Source organism: Pelodiscus sinensis, chromosome 11 (assembly GCF_049634645.1).
Source record: "Pelodiscus sinensis isolate JC-2024 chromosome 11, ASM4963464v1, whole genome shotgun sequence".
Taxonomy (NCBI): domain Eukaryota; kingdom Metazoa; phylum Chordata; order Testudines; family Trionychidae; genus Pelodiscus; species Pelodiscus sinensis.
The window spans coordinates 2,992,412-3,009,323 of NC_134721.1; the positions used below are offsets into that span (position 1 = coordinate 2,992,412).

Below are 16,912 nucleotides of genomic sequence, written 5' to 3' on the forward strand. Positions count from 1 at the left end.
AGAGATTCCAGAAGCCTGGAAAAGGGCGAATATAGTGCCCATCTATAAAAAATGGGAAAAAACAACAACCCAAGAAACTACAGACCAGTCAGTTTAACTTCTGTGCCAGGAAAGATAATGGAGCAAGTAATTAAAGAATCCATCTGCAAACTAAGTGCTCCACTTAGGAAGGAACAATCAGTTCCATACATACAAGATGGGAAGCGACTGTCTAGGAAGGAGCATGGCAGAAAGGGATCTAGGGGTCATAGTGGACCACAAGTTGAATATGAGTCAACAGTGTGATGCTGTTGCCAAAAAAGCAAATATGATTCTAGGTTGTATCAACAGGTGTGTTGTAAGCAAAACTCGTGAAGTCATTCTGCCGCTCTACTCTGCACTAGTTAGGCCTCAGCTGGAGTACTGTGTCCAGTTCTGGGCGCCACATTTCAAGAAAGATGTGGAGAAATTGGAAAGGGTACAGAGAAGAGCGACAAGAATGATTAAAGGTCTAGAGAACATGACCTATGAAGCCAGGCTTCATGAACTGGGCTTGTTTAGTTTGGAAAAAAGAAGATTAAGGGGGGACATGATAGCGGTTTTCAAATATCTAAAAGGGTGTCACAAGGAGGAAGGAGAAAATTTGTTCCTCTTGGTTTCTGAGGACAGGACAAGGAGTAATGGGCTTAAAGTGCAGCAAGGGAGGTTTAGATTGGACATTAGGAAAAAATTCCTAACTGTCAGGGTGGTCAAATATTGGAATAAATTGCCAAGGGAAGTGGTGGAATCTCCCTCTCTGGAGATATTTAAGAACAGGTTAGATAGACATCTGTCAGGGATGGTGTAGGTGGAGCTTGGTCCTGCCTTGAGGGCGGGGGGCTGGACTCGATGACCTCTTGAGGTCCCTTCCAGTCCTATTATTCTATGATTCTATGATTCTATGAAACATCTGGAAGATAATGGGGTGACTGCTAACAGCCAGCATGGATTTGTAAGGAACAAATCATGTCAAACCAATCCCATAGCTTTATTTGATAGAATAACAAGCCTTGTGGATAAGGGAGAGAAGTGGTGGACGTGGTATACCTAGACTTTAGTAAGGCATTTGACACCGTCTCACATACCCTTCTTATCAATAAACTTGGGAAATACAACTTAGATGCGGCTACTGTAAGGTGGGTACGTAACTGGCTGGATAACTGTTCTCAGACAGTAGTTATTAATGGTTCACAGTCATACTGGAAGGTAATAACAAGTGGGGTTCTGTAGGAGGTCTGTTTTGGGACCGGTTCTGTGCAACATTTTCATCAATGATTTAGATCATGGCATAGAGAGTAAGATTATTAAGTTTGCAGATGATATCAAGCTGGAGGGGTTGCAACTGCTTTGGAGGATATTGCCAAAATTCAAAATGTTCTGGACAAACTAGAGAAATGGTCTGAAGAAAACAGGATGAAGTTTAATAAGGACAAATGCAAAGTGCTCCACTTAGGAAGGAGCAATTTGTTTCACACCTACAGAATGGGAAGCGACTGTCTAGGAAGGAGTACTGCAGAAAGGGATCTAAGGATCATAGTGGACCACAAGCTAAATATGAGTCGATAGTGTGACACTGTTGCAAAAAAACAAACAGGATTCTGGGATACATTAACAGGAGTGTTGCGAGCAAGACACGAGAAGTGTCTAATCATAGAATACTAGGACTGGAAGGGACCTCGAGATGTCATCGAGTCCAGTCCCCTGCCCTCATGGCAGGACCAAGAAGGTCCAGAGAAGAGCAACAACAATGATTAAAGGTCTAGAAAACATGAGCTATGAGAGAAGACTGGAGAAATTGGGCTTGTTTAGTTTAGGAAAGAGAAGACTGAGGGGGGAAGCGATAGCTGTGTTCAAGTATCTAAAAGGGTGTCACAAGGAGGAGGGAGAAAAATTGTTCTCCCTGGCCTCTGATGATAGGACAAGAAGCAATGGGCTTAAACTGCAGCAAGGGAGGCTTAAGTTGTCCATGAGGAAAAACTTCCTACCTGTCAGGGTGGTGAAACACTGGAATAAATTGCCCAGGGAGTTTGTGGGATCTCCATCACTGGAGATATTTAAGAGCAGGTTGGACAGACATCTGTCAGGGATGGTCTAGATGGTGCTTGGTCCTGCCATGAGCGCAGGGGCATGGACTCAATGACCTTTTGAGGTCCTTAGATCATAGAATCCTAGGGCTGGAAGAGACCTCAGGAGTCCTTGAGTCCATCTGCTGGCCCAAAGCAGGACCAGTCCTTCCATTTCTAGGATTCTATGAACTTTTAGGCTGGGAATTATAGCTGAGGTCCTTTCAGCCGTCAGTCCACTGCCTCTCCCCAGGGTCAAAGGAAACTCCGAAGTAACTGCCTCCCACTCCTGAACTTTCCTTGGATTTCCCCTCTCGCTCCAGTTATGTTGGAATGTCCTGATTTGAAGGTGTGTGTTTGTAGCGATCCCCTATCCCAAGGCCGCACCAGAACTAGAGCCTGGCATAACAAGGAGAGCCAGTTCCCACAATGACGGTACAGGTTGAACCTCTCAAATCTGGCACCATCAGTGCCGGACCAGAGAATTTGCTGACCCACAGGAGGTCAGTGTTGTCTAGCACAGAGCACTGGGAGCCAGGACTGGTGGCTGCAAACATACTTTATGGGACTGAAGGAATGTGGCATCCGCCTAACTGACATGATGCCAGACCACGGATGTTGCTGGACCACAGAGTGCCGGACTAGAGAGGTTCAACCTGTATTTCCCAAGAGGCAGCATGTAGCCTACATAGCTAGGTTGCCATCTGGAGAGTCAGCCCCTGTCCTGCAGTCTCAGTGGTGCTGTAGCACGCTGGGGAGGTCCTGGTCGCCCTGCCCTTCAGCCCACTGGCTATTATCTGTGCTACTGAGGGGATACTCCACCCTGGGCATGATCCCCAAATCCCATCCTTCCTTCCTAGGTGGAAATGCTAATCCTGGAGGAAGCTTCAGGGCATTTGCACCTGCTCAGGTGAGATTTGTCCAAAACGGGTTACTGATGGGAGCTGATGCAGCAAAGCACTGAAGCCCGGACTTCATAGAATCACAGAATCGTAGAGCTAGAGGAGACCTCAGGAGGCCATTGAGTCCAGCCCCCTGCCCAAAGCAGGACCAACCCCAACTACATTCCTCTTTTGAATAGCCTCACGTCCCTCTTGTGAACAGCCTCCCTCTCCGTCAGCTTCAAGATTCAATTGGAGAGCAATGTCTAGAGGCTTTGCAAAAGAGGGATGGGATTGTTGAGATGAAGCATGGGCTGAAGAGCTGGGCTGAACTTGGGCCTATCGACTGAAATTTGAGCCCGAGAGCTTCCTTAGGAGTGCTGCTTAAAGATCGATACACAGGAAAGGTGATGGAGGGGTGAGGAACCCTAAAATACCCAGACTGAAGCAGGGTAGTCCAACAGGAGAGCTTCCCAGGGATTTCTGCAGAAAGGTGCCGGCATGTGGAGGAAGTGGGCAGGCGTCAGCTTTGTGTTTCATTTCACAACCGTGGAAGAACCACTTGGACATTTTCCAGCTGATTTTGCTCTGGAGAGTCTGTGTTTGCAAGTGGATTTGCAGATGTGGTGATGGGCAGGTTTCAACATCTCTTGAGAAAATTGTGCAATTTCCAAAAGCTTTGAATTTTCACTCACTGTTCATATTCACTTGAATATGTTACCTTTTGTGACCCCATTTATTCAAGCAAAATGTTAAAAGAGTAGTTCTTTTGATGTGTTAATACTCATTTGGAAGTGGATGACACATGAATTCAGAGACTAAGATGGAAACGAAACTTCCACCTCAGAATAGTTTCTTGCTAATTTTCCCAACTCTTGAATGAGTTACATGGCTCATTGCTACAAGTCATGCAATGTAATGTTGCATAATAATGTATGTTACATGTGTCACAGTGACATCCCTATACAATATCATGTGAGTTCATGACCGGGTGCCATTAAAGTGTTGCAAAGAAAGGCTGTGTCTACACTGGGCCACTTATTCCGGAAAATCATCCGCTTTTCTGGAATAAGCTGCGAGCTGTCTACACTGGCCCTTGAATTTCCGGAAAAGCAACGATGCTCTACAGTACAAAATCAGCTGCTATTCCGGAAAAACTATTCTGCTCCCGCTCGGGCATAAGTCCTTATTCCGGAACACTGTTCTGGAAAAGGGCCAGTGTAGACAACCCAGTAGTCTTTTCCGGAAAAAAGCCCCGATCGCAAAAATGGCGATTGGGGCTCTTTTCCGGAAAAGCGCGTCTACATTGGCCACAGACGCTTTTCAGGAAAAAAGGCTTTTCTGGAAAAGCAGCCTGCCAATGTAGACTCTCCTTTTCCGGAAAAACTGAAAACGGAATAGTATTCCGTTTGAAGCATTTCCGGAAATTCATGCCAGTGTAGACACAGCCAAAGTGCTTGGTCACCAGGTCAGGAGATAAGAACAGAAGATAAGAATTTTGTGAGAAAGCTAAGTGCAAAATTCTTGTCTCAGTTAAGGTGATATAAATCTGGATTAATTGTGCTATGGTCAATATGAAAATAGTGAGGACTCCTGTGGCACCTTAGGCCACGTCTAGACTACATGGCTCCATCGATGGAGCCATGTAGATTTGTTTACTAGGGAAAGGGAAAGGAAGCGACAATTTAAATAATCACCTCTTCATTTAAATTAAAATGGCTGCTGCGCTGTGCCGATCAGCTGTTTGGCAGCACAGCGCTGTAGTCTGGACGGTCCGTGTCGACATTAAAGGCATTTATTGACCTCCCCGGTAAATCTCATCCCGTGATCAGCCAAACAGCTGATCGGCACAGCGCGGCAGCCATTTTAATTTAAACGAAGTGGCAATTATTTAGAGACTAAGGCCATGGTTTCACTACCAGGAAGATCGACGCTGCAGCAGTCAATCTTCTAGACTTCGATTTAGCGGGTCTAATAAAGACCCGCTAAATCGAATGCTGAGGGCGCCTCAGTCTACACCGGTACTCCTTGATTTGTAAGGAGTAAGAGAAGTCAATGGAAGCATTTTCCCCATTTCCAAGGGGCAGTGCAAGGTGGAGCCCCGGGTCAGCTAGAGTCCCCAGTTGACCCCGGGCTCCAAACAGTGCTGCCCCTTTGAAGCACCGCGGAGGCGCATCAAAGGGGCAGTGCAACACGGAGCCCAGGATCAGCTGGAATGCCCAACTGATTCTGGGCTCCGCGTTGTGCTGCCCTTTAGAAACGCCGCACCAGCGCCTCAAAGGGGCAGCACATTAGGAGCCTGCGATCTGCTGGAGTGCCCATCTGACTCCAGGTTCCGCTGCCACAGGGAGCCCAGAATTAGCTGGGGAGTCCCCAGCTGACCCCAGGCTCCACGGCTGCCCCTTTTAAACGCCGCCTCGCTGCGCATTTGAAAGGGGCAGCCTTGGAGCGTGGGGTCAACTGGGGACTCCCCAGCTGATCCCAAGCTCTGCACAGCAAGTCCCCGCAGCGGCACTTCAAAGGGGCAGAGTAGCATTAACCCCCTGCAATTAATGCATTAAAAAATGTAAAGCCTTAATCCTGGTCTCAGGCATTAACGCATGTCGATTGACGGCCCTAGTCTTTATTCAAGTCCAGGGTAACAGTGTCAAATTTGTAGATGAATGCCAGTTCTGCAGTCTCTCTTTGTAATTGGGAGGTGAAATTCCTTTGCAGAATGGCTACTTTTAAATCCATGATTTTGTGACCAGATAGGTTAAAAATGCTACCCTCCAGGTATATGTGTGTTACCATTCCGGATGTCTGATTTGTGTCTGTTTATCCTCTGTCACAGAGACTGTCTGGTTTGGCCAATATACATGGCAGAGGGGCATTGCTGGCACGTAGCTATTTGTATTAGTGCCTAAAAGTCCTGTTCGTGGACCAGGACTCCATTGAGCTCAGTGCTGTACATGCACCCACCCTGCCATCGTTTCTGGCATGTGTATGACACTTTCTTTGCCCACTCAGTTTGACAGATCGTAAACTTACCACCTCATGACTTTAAAGAGAACCTGGTAAACACACAATAAGAAGATAATGTGACAAAACCTGTCGTAGTTCAAGGACATGAACTAGAAAAGTAGCACAAAAAATTCTAAATCAGATAGGGCCCATATTTAAAATATTCTAAAATGTGTTAGGTATGTTAAATGTTGTTTACATGTCACTGGAATAAGCATTTCCTGCATTTGGAAGAAATATAAGAAGTAGAAGGAGAAACAAGTGTAAAGTGGACGAAGAGCAAAAATGGGAAGCAGTGGTGAGGTCATAACCACAATGCCATAATGCTGGGCTGTAGCATGGTTTAAAATAGAAGATTTATTGCTGATTTCTTGTTTGTTTTGAATGATTTATAACATTTTACTTGTGGCAGAGTGTTGCCATCTATGCTGTCATAGAAATTCTGTTGAATTTATAGTTCCATTTATCCAAAACGATTTTCCAGACTTCATTTCATGGTGAATCATATGGCTGTTACTTGGAGTACAAAGCAATTTCAAAAGAAAAAAAAAGTTCTATGTTAGGGAAAGCATAAACACTGAAACTGTTCCATTCATTTTTATCTCCACAAGAGGAAAATAATGCACAGTCCTTAGCATCAAATTTGTCTGCACTGTGTAACAACTCCTCTATGGAAATGAGAATACCACTTCCTTTTCGGGACAGGGAGCCAAGTGTGGGAAATAGCTATAGCTCAAAGTACAAATCAAGAGTCTGGCATGCCGAACTACTTCTCATTCAGGATTTAACCCTCGAGGTGCGGAGTCTACTGGCCTCGACCCAACAAAGCTTTACCACATGAGTAAATCCATTAACTTCTCTTGCACTCATTCATTGACTATAGGTTGAACCTCTCTAGTCCGGCACTCTATGGTCCAGCAACATTCGTGGTCCAGCATGATTCTAGTTAGCCAGATGTCCACTTATCATGTGTATTGCCAAGTTCCCCGCAGTCCCATAAAGTTTGTTTACAACCACCATTCCTGGCTGTGCTGTGATTTAGCTCTAATTTACCCCAAAATGTCTTCTGCAAGCCCAGTAGATGGTGGAAGTGTCGGTGATGCTGCTAGGAAATATGGACCTCCCGTGGTCTGGCAAATTCTCTGGTTTGGCACCGTTCAGGTCCCGAGGGTGCCAGACTAGAGAGATTCAAGCTATCCTGGGACTTGAGTAGGGCTTAGGGTTGCCAGGTGTCCGGTATTAACCCGGACAGCCCAGTATTTTCGTCTCCTGTTCAGTAAAAAAAATTCAGAAAATACTGGACACCTGAAATGCCCAGTATTTTCTGATTTTTTTTCCCTGCCAGGAGGCGAAAATACTGGACACCTGGCTACCCTATGACACACTTGGCAATTGGGCCCTGGCCTCCCTCTTGGCCCCCTGCTCCCCCTGTCCCTGGGCCTCATGCTTACTTGGGGGGGGGCGCTCGATCAGGAAAACAAGATGGCCACCAGCAAAGACCTGAAGCAAGGGGAAGCAATGGCTTCCTGGGGTCTTAGTACTCAACCTCTCCCCTCTCTCACTTAAAGGGGCCATGCCGTTTTACCCCCCCCGCCGCCCCCCCCCCCCCCCCCCACACACACACCTTTTTTTTTTTTTTTTGGCTTAACAACTTAGGTCTTCCTTCCCGGTGTTTGTTTTTGTGTGTATGTGTGTGGGGGAGGGGATTCACTATTTTTGGTTAAACCAACTGGCAACCTTAGTAAGACTGCTCACATGTTGACATACTTGCTGGACTGCTGAGTATCTTGTAGGATTGGTGTCAGAAGGGCCCATTACAATCATCTAGGATGACGTCTTGCAAAATGTAGGCCAAATCGTGTATCTTCCTCAGTGCCCATAGGGGAGTGGTGCCCCTACATTTTATGTTGCACTCCTCCTAGCCCATAACGTAATCTGTCCACACTCCCCTGGGAGCTGAGCTGTTTGGGTCTAATCTGAATACGAGGAGTAACGGTAGTTTGAATTAGAGATCCTAATTCTAACTACCTACTCTGTGCCGCGTGTAGCCGCAGGCACGGAGTTCGGACTAAGGGACTTTTAAAAATGTCGGCGCCCGGGAAGATGCAAATGAAGCCTGGGATATTTAAATCCCGGGCTTCATTTGCAACTTCGAATGCCTACATTAGCCTTCCTAGTTCGAACTGGGGGCTAGTGTAGACATACCGATAGACAGTGAATGACTTTTGTTAACAATAAACAGCAGTGCCTATCAGTTTCTTATCTTAACACGAAGATGCGCATGTGCCCAGTTTACTTCCTTCTGTCAGTTCTGTTTGAATACATCAAGTCCTTATAAAGGTATTGGGGGAAAAAATCATATAATCCTTCTCCCCTCACAGACCATGCTACAAACCAGAAGTTTTACATATATTAAGAAGACTAATAAATCCAGCGACCAAATTCCAATCTTGATTAGCAGTGTAAATCTGAGGTAATTCCACTAACTGCAGTAGAATTATTCTGGATTTACACTGCTGCAATCAAGATTAGAACGTGGCCCTAGCTAATTTATATGTCTAATCAAATGGATGACATCAGCCCATTCCCTCCAAATCTGTGCACATATTTAAAGCAGAATAAATTAGCTGCATGCCAGCTTTCAATAACAACTACAAAATCATGTATGATTCAGAGGCTTAGCATACAATTTATTTTTTGTGCGAGCCATTTTAAATCCAGCTGTAGCGGGGTGGAGAATAATTCCTTCTTGGAGGACAAGCAGCAAAAGGTAATAATTAAGGGTTCGTATATTCCGTGATTAACTCCACTGTATAAAGCAAATATTTCAGAATTTGTATTTCAATGTTCTGTGCAAAGTTGCTGTCTACACGCAATCCCTTTGCGTTCTATTCTTCTAAAAATGTTCTGAGTCGCTAACACAGCATGTAAAAAATCCCACATAACTGTTGCCTTTGCACCTAACTGGCTGAGTCACCAGAAAATTGGCTGGCCTACAAAGCTTTTTTTATTTTATCCCCCCCCCCCCACTTTAAATTGCATGTTAGTTCTGTATAGCCAGGGAAGGGAATGAGGAGGAAGCTAATTATGATGATCTTCATCCACAAGCTGGCATTCCTTGGTACCACTGAACATTTTTTTATTCTACCTCTGTGACACTGCAATGAAGCTGTTGCTGATTTTTAATCTAAGTAATTTGTCCTGGGAGGTTGCAAGGGGGCAATAGCATTCGCAGCCTCCTTTAAAACCTCTCAACGATTGTGTAAAAACACTTGCATCCGGCTGTGGAGAAGTCTCCTTGCTTGGGTTCCACAATCACTTTCAATTCTCTTGGACCTTTTGGGTGCCATTTCATGCTCATCTTGGTTTGACTTTCATATGCGCTGTGTGAGGTGAATGCCTCCTCCTCCTCCTCCTCTGCAGCCCTGACCAGTGGCAGGGAGATGTCTAGCGATAGCTCCTCTGTCTTGAAAGCAGAGCAAAAAGACAGCGACCAGCAGAAATTAAAAGCAAGCCACTTCCTTGTTATGCTGTGTCGAAAGGCCGGAGAACAGCGGGGCTTATTTTGAGGGCTTACGCGGGTGCCCTGGACTTTGAGAGAGTTTTGGAATCAGCAGCTGATTGTATTGAATGAGATCAGGATGGAGAAATAGTAGACCTTATATTTCATGGGCATTAAGAACTAATAATGTGTGTGAACACGAACCAGGCAGGCCTGTCCTTTAAGGAGCCTGGGGCCAGCCGCAACCGTCTTCTGAAGCCTGTTTAGAGTAGGTTGGGTCTGGGTGGTGTGGAGCTGATAGGGTGATGGTAGGGTTGCCAGCTGTCCGGTATTTAACCGGATAGTCCGGTTTTTGGGCCCTCTGCCCTGTAAAAAAATTCAGAAAATACCAGACATGTGCAATGTCCAGTGTTTTCTGGCTGGGCACCCAATGGAAGCCTGGCGCGGGCGGAGGGAGTGGCTGGGAGGCGGGACTGCGATCGGTGCTGGGAGCCTCTGGTTGCGCCTGACGTAGGAGTGACGCCTTGGGGAGGAGGAGAAGCCCTGGCCGTGCTCCTGAGCGCTGTTCAAGCGCGTTGTGGAGCTGTAGCCGGACTTGCTCATGCTTCGCCGGGACGATGCGCGGGACAGGCAGCACCCTGGGATCTGCATGTGACCGGGCCAGTCCCGCTCCCCGCTGGCCAATTCTCTCCCCCCCTCCCAACCAGCCCCACTCCCGCCGCCCGACCAGCCCTGCTTCCTGCTGGCTGATTCTCCTCCTCCTGATCTCCCCTGGCCAGTCCCACTGTCCCCGACCAGCCCTGCTTTCCACCGGCCACCCCCCCAATCTCCCCCAACCATCCCCACTGCCCCCGACCAGCCCTGCTTTCCGCGCCCCCCCCCCCCATCTTCCCTAGCCATCCCCTCTGCCCCCAACCCCAGCCAGCCCCCTCCCGGCTGGTCCCTTCCCCCCCTCCCCCATCAAGTGTGTCTAGTATTTTTTCTAAAGCTACCTGGTAATCCTAGTGATTTGTGGGTGGGCACCTGACCCCTGTAAATAGAGTTGCCAGGTGTCCGGTATTGAACTGAACAGTTCAGTATTTTCACCTCCTGTCCTGTGGAAAAAAATTCAGAAAATCCCAGACACTAAAATGTCCGGTATTTTCTGATTTTTTCCTGGCCAGGAGGCGAAAATCCCGGGCTGTCTGGCTCAACACGGAGGCAGCCTGGCAACCCCAGTGCTTACTGGGTTCCGCATGGGAGCTGTCCGGCCCCGCACTGGGAGGCAAGATGGCGGGCGGCCTGTTAGGACCAAATAGCCTCACCACGCGTTTCTTAAAGGGGCCACACTGGGGGGGGTTGGTTTTTGGGGGGGGATTGTTATTTTTTCTGAAACCATTTGGCAACCCTACCTGCAAAGGCTGACGGAGCTCAGCCGAGGAGGGAAGGTGCAGGAAGTAAGCTGATTTTTGTGATAGGCCCTGGGGAAGAGTTACTAGGAGGAGAAAGGCTCTGGCAAGGAAGCCCTGGGTCCACTTGTGTGCCTGTTGGATTTATGTGGCCCTGTGGGGGTTCGGCTGAAGATTGTGGATGCCACTGATCAATGTTGCCCTGAAGAAGTGCCCAAGCAGCGGTCTGAGTCTGACCCTAGTTATTTCCAGGGCTGGAGAAAGAGGCAACCCTCTGCCTACAAACCATACTCGCAGTATGGACAACAATCTCCAGGGTTACTGTGACATACGGGGTTTCACTCGCGCTCCTTGTTTTCATTCACTCGTAACTCAGGCTTGGTCTCTCCTGGAAAGTGAATCTTTGTCAAGTCTGAGAAAAACAATCCAGCTACATTAGAGCATAAAGAGAGTGAAAAATAAAAACCTTTTCCACTCTTGCAATGTTTCTTTATTAAACTCTGCAACTGAAGTGTAACCCACACTCCGAGTGGGTGAGTTTGCCCACTGGACAACGGAAGGCTGATGGGAGTAAATGTTCCTGTCGGTTTCCCTTACTCCTCGCAGGAGCAAAAGTACTGGCGCCCTCTGAGTTGGATTTAGCAGGACCTTACTAGACCCACTAAATCAAACTCCAGAAGATCGATTGCCACAGCATCAATCTTCTCTCTAGTGAAGACATGGCCTACGTTAGGCACTGAAAATTTCATACTGGGCATGCATGGTGTAGTTTGCATAGCACGTTAAACATGCAGCTAAGAAACTTGTACTGCCTGTATGAGCCACGTAGTGAAATATTTTGAAGGTCTGTTCAGGCCCCTGCAAACCTTGTAAGTGGTTAAGGAGTTTCAGAAGTTTGAGGTAGTAAGTCTAGTACTTTGAGCAAGAAGGAGCTCTACTTTCGTGGCCTTTAGGAACTGTCACTGGGAAGGCTTTTGGCTGTAAAGCTGTCAGGAAGGCTCCCTGGAACATGGGACTCGGGAACATACACTTGTAAAGATTGTCAGAGTCTTCCAAGTGTGAAGAGGTTCAGAGTCTGGGAGGAAAAGCTGCTGCTATTTGGGTTTTTTACTCCCGAGGTTTTTTTTTTCTCTCTAAATAAAACTAGAGCCCTGTAGGAAGTTGCATACAAAAGCCTACAGCAGGGTTGCCCACTCTAGCACTCAAAAGTCAGGGAAGGTCACAGTTAAGGTTACACAGGCAACCTTAATTCTGTTCCCTTGGGCATGTTCTAGTTCTCAAATATTCTTTAGTGAGAGGTTGTGGTTTTTCTGCAACCTTTCATGCACGTTTGCAGTATCTTGTTAGTTCCAGACAGAGTCCATTGAAAGTCATTGATACCTGAAATGCACCGCACATTGTATTAAGTATGTAACAATGAGTAATAGTGAAAATGTATTGGCATATTTAGGTCACCAAGGTATACAGTAAAGTTAGCTGTATAGCTAATTGTGTTTTCTTTGAATTCTTCCCAACGAGGTCTGTGCTGCTGGTAGAAAACATTGCGTTAAAATGTCTATTAGTGAAGATGTGCCAAACTCCAGCTGGCAGGAGCAGGCAAAGGAGAAACCTTTAGACAGTCAGAAAATGCCTTTTTTGCTGGACTTCTCTGCCCTGTGTTGATTGTTTACTTGCTTCACTCTTCCCATTGTCCAGTCTCTCTACTTCAGCTTCACTCCTCACTAGTTACTCTTGTCCTCTTTCCCCTGCCTTGTCGTGTTCACCCCAGATGCCTACACTATCCTCTCACCCTTCCCTTTGCTTCCTGTTTAACCCCCCCGCCTCCCCACCACCACCTTCCAGAAAAAGCCCCAATGGAATTAGCATGCCATTTGCTCCTATCTCTCTGGTCACCCTGCTCGTGTGTTCTAACCTTTCTCTCCTCTGTATCTGTCTTGTCTATTTTGATTGTAAGCTCTTTGGCTCAGGGAGGGCACGTCCACACAGTAGGGCTAAAGCCAAAATAAGCTACACAACTTGAGCTACCTCAGTTGCGTAGCTTAAATCAAAATAGCGTCTTTCAGATTTTTGGCGCTGTCTACGCAGCAGGAAGTCTGAGAGAGAGCACTCTTCCTCCGACTTCCCTTATTCCTCGTGCAATGAGGGTTACAGGAGTCGAGGTAAGAAGTCCTCCAGCTCGACATTATTTCGACATTCTGTTGAAGTAACTGCTTGTAGTGTAGAGGCAAACTATGTTATTTTGGAATAATAGCAGTTATTCCAAAATAACGCTGTTGTGTAGACATAGCCGGATGGTGTACCGCTGAATTTGTACAGGGCCTAGCACAGTGATGCTTCAATTAGTCCTCATGCACCCCCGTTATAAAAATGTATAATAATATTATAGAGACTAGTTTGAAAATGAAATGTGTATAAAAGAAATGAGTGAGAAGATGCTACACCTGTTAATTGTAGAAAAAAGGACATGATTTTACGGCAGGAAGTAGTCTATGATCACATGATCAACCTGTGTCATCATACCAATGCACAAAGGCTGTGTCTACACTGACATGAATTTCCGGAAATGCTTAAAACGGAATACTATTCCGTTTTCAGTTTTTCCGGAAAAGGAGCATCTACATTGGCAGGCTGCTTTTCCGGAAAAGCCCTTCTTCCGGAAAAGCGTCTGTGGCCAATGTAGACGTGCTTTTCCGGAAAAGAGCCCCGATCGCCATTTTCGCGATCGGGGCTTTTTTCCGGAAAAGACTACTGGGCTGTCTACACTGGCCCTTTTCTGGAACAGTGTTCCGGAATAAGGACTTATGCCCGAGCGGGAGCAGAATAGTTTTTCCGGAATAGCGGCTGATTTTGTACAGTAGAGCATCGTTGCTTTTCCGGAAATTCAAGGGCCAGTGTAGACAGCTCGCAGCTTATTCCAGAAAAACGGCTGATTTTCCGGAATAAGTGGCCCAGTGTAGACACAGCCAAAAGGTTTCAACTGTAATCTGAACTGGACTTTTGAGTACTTACTCCGGCAGTGTTATTTTCCTCTTCACACTGCTTTTGTGTGATGCAGGCACAAGCTAAATTTCTTGGCAGACTCTACTCCTAAATTCCTTCCAGCTGGAGGATCATGTAGGCCTGTTAGTATGTGACAAATGAAAATACTTTCTCATACAATACAATTCCCCTTGATTTGAGTGATGCCGTTAAGAGCACCCCCCTCTGTGGAAAGACATCAGGGGAGCGCCATGAAAATGTTTCCACACATGTGGTAATCAGGGCAGGTATATACTGTTGATTAGATGCTGCAATTGCAGAGCTGAGATGGAGGCTCTCCACACGACCGTTCTACCAAAGCCATTTGCACTATTATCCAAAAGTCTATTTAAAAAGTTAATTTTCTTCAAATATTATGGCCTGCTGTATAATGATTTTGGCAAATATCCTAACTCGCCGAATGAAACTTTCCTTCATAAACTCTGATGAGGCCCATATATTAAAATATTTTTGCGGGAGGAATACCCAATTATAGTCTGGTTTAAGAGGAAGTAAAATGTAATTTACTATCATCGAGTGAGCGGCAGCCTGTATCAGTTAAATGAACCTTAAGCCGTTCAACCTAAAATGAATTGTTTTTAATTTCAGTATCAATGAATGGCTGTTTCTTAGTCAATTGGTTCATGTCAAAAACTGGCCAAACCTGGAGGCCCTACATGTGTGAGAGACTGCCAGAATCTCTGAGCTCTGTAAATACATTGCTATTCGAGGTCTGGGAAGGGAAAAAACCCACCTCCCGTCACTCCAGGCGAGGGTATTTTCCTGTGGATTTTTGCAGTTGTTCTGAAGCATCTGAATGGTAGTTTTCTTTATTTCCACTGTTACGGATTGATCTTCTGGGCCTCTTCTTTTCTCCCTATGCTAATGTGTCGTTAGGTGTGCAGGTGCTGCTATAGTTTTGCACCTTTACGACCAGTGCACGCTGCCAGAAATCTGGGACTCACTCCACATGGCTGGTAGCTATCCCAGGAAGATAATTAAGACTTATTTTTCACTTTGAGGAGGCTAAATGAGCTTTTGACGTGTTTGTAGTAACAGCCTGCCAGTTGAGGCAGCATGCCACGTGCAGAAGCTGTGGAAAGCGGGGGAGAGCACTGATATGTCTACAGAAGCAATGGTAGGATTTGTTCCACTGCGCAATCTCAGAAGAGCACAAGCCCTTTGTCAGAACCATCGGAGACAGAAACAATGTCAGAACAAGCACATACATTACCTGTGACCCCTTGGGATTAGGGGCTGACAGAATTGGGCACTGTACAGATGCATTGTAAGAGACTGTCTCCGCTTTGAAGCGCTTTCAGTCTAAGGCAAAGGAAAAAGTCAAGAGACTTGCCCAAGGTTATCCAGCTGGCCAGTGGCAAAACCAGGAATCGAACCAAAGTCTTTTGATTCATCATGCAGTGCCCGCACCACTGGAACACACTGTAACTAATGTGCCAATGATTGTGCATGAGTAGGTGTGCAGATGCTCTTCAGTCAGAATTCTTCTGTTGCCAGAGCCCTTGAGGCAAAATTGGTTGATGTTTAACTAAAATCAGGGAAAAGTGCAGCACCAGCTGACAGTCCTTTTTATCAGAGGCTCATAAAAATGCATTGATACTGATACTCCTTTATTTGAATCTCATGAATTGCTTTAGAAATAAAGAAAAGTAATGCGCTGCATTAAAATGCTGCTTAAAAAAAAACCTTAAAGATTTTCAAGATAAACTTGCATAGCCGCTGTAATAGAACTGGAGAAAAGCCTGTAATGAAAAAGGGAATGTGAGCATGCTGGCAGAAAACTTGGGTTTGCCATCTAAACAGGCTGGATGCGCTGTTTAGCCATTGGTTTGTTATTAAAATTCATTGCATTGAATCTGTTCCCTGGTCACTGTCCCGGTATAGCAGCCATACCGTTCATCAAAATGCTAGTTAAAGGAATTCTGCTCTGTGATATTGTCTGTCTCCGAGTTGTAACAATTGATCAAAGGGTAGCACTGCATGCCACTCGAGTTAAAAGTTACACCACTAGCCAATTGATTCACTTGTGTTTTTTAATTTTTACAGATGCAGATTTACTTCTACAATCCTGATGACTTTGACAGTTTTGGAGCAGCAATTTTAGAAAACCGGATAATAGGAGCCATGGCTGTGTTTTTTCAAGTAAGTCCCACAGCGGTTCCAGTACTAAAACCGAGAGTTCGCCGGCTCTTTTTCATTCATTGTCTTCATTGACTTGTTTCTTACTTAATGGGTGCATCTGTTTTCTCGCTCACACCTGACTACATGAAAGATATTTCATATTGTCTAATGTGTGATTTAAAATGTAAATAAGTATGCTTAGAAACATAATGAAAATTTGTGCATGAATTATTCTGATTTTATACCTACTTGACTGGTGCACAGATTGGAGATCACATTTATCATGGAACTTACTTTGCTGCTGAAGCGCATTGCTCAGGTTCTCAGCATGTTAACAGACTGATGTAAACACGCGTTTGTTTGTAGAAAAATTGAAATTCAGACATAATTAGCCAGCAGATGAATCAATAACTCCAGTCGGTTTTTCTGTAGCAGTCTCGGGGTAACAGGTTGGGAATTTCTGCATTCCTTTTCTTAAAAAATATAGTCTGATGAACATAAATGTCCTGTTAGTTCATTTGCTGGCTCATAACACTTGAGATCTGCCATCCTTTTCAGAGACTGCTGCATATGCTGGTTGGTGGGTTAAATGAGACTGAAGTGGTGTTCAGTCGGGTGCACTTTTTTGCCACTTTACATCAGAAGAGAGGCTATCCTTTTCTGATTGGAGGATAAATTGGGGTGAGTGTGTTGAAGCAACACCATTGAGGTGTCACAAATAGAGTAGTATCAAATGAACGATGTGAAACAACCAAAGATAAGAGCATAAGAATGGCCATACTGGGACAGTCCGATAGTCCAGCCAGCCCAATATCCTATCTTCAGACATTGGCCAATGCCAGGTTCCCCAGGGGGAATGAACAGAACAGGGAATCATCAAGTGACCCATTTCCTGCT

The 16,912-nt window shown here is 45.7% G+C and overlaps 1 protein-coding gene across 8 annotated transcripts in view; it reads left to right on the plus strand.

Moving 5' to 3' along the window:
- Positions 1-16,912, plus strand: part of PTPRG (protein tyrosine phosphatase receptor type G) — a 660,588-nt gene that overhangs the window by 402,571 nt on the left and 241,105 nt on the right. For all 8 annotated transcript variants that reach the window (XM_075938459.1, XM_075938461.1, XM_075938460.1 and 5 more), the window contains exon 5: positions 15,941-16,036. In XM_075938459.1, the coding sequence (XP_075794574.1) occupies positions 15,941-16,036 (96 nt within the window). The remainder of the gene's footprint in view (positions 1-15,940; positions 16,037-16,912) is intronic.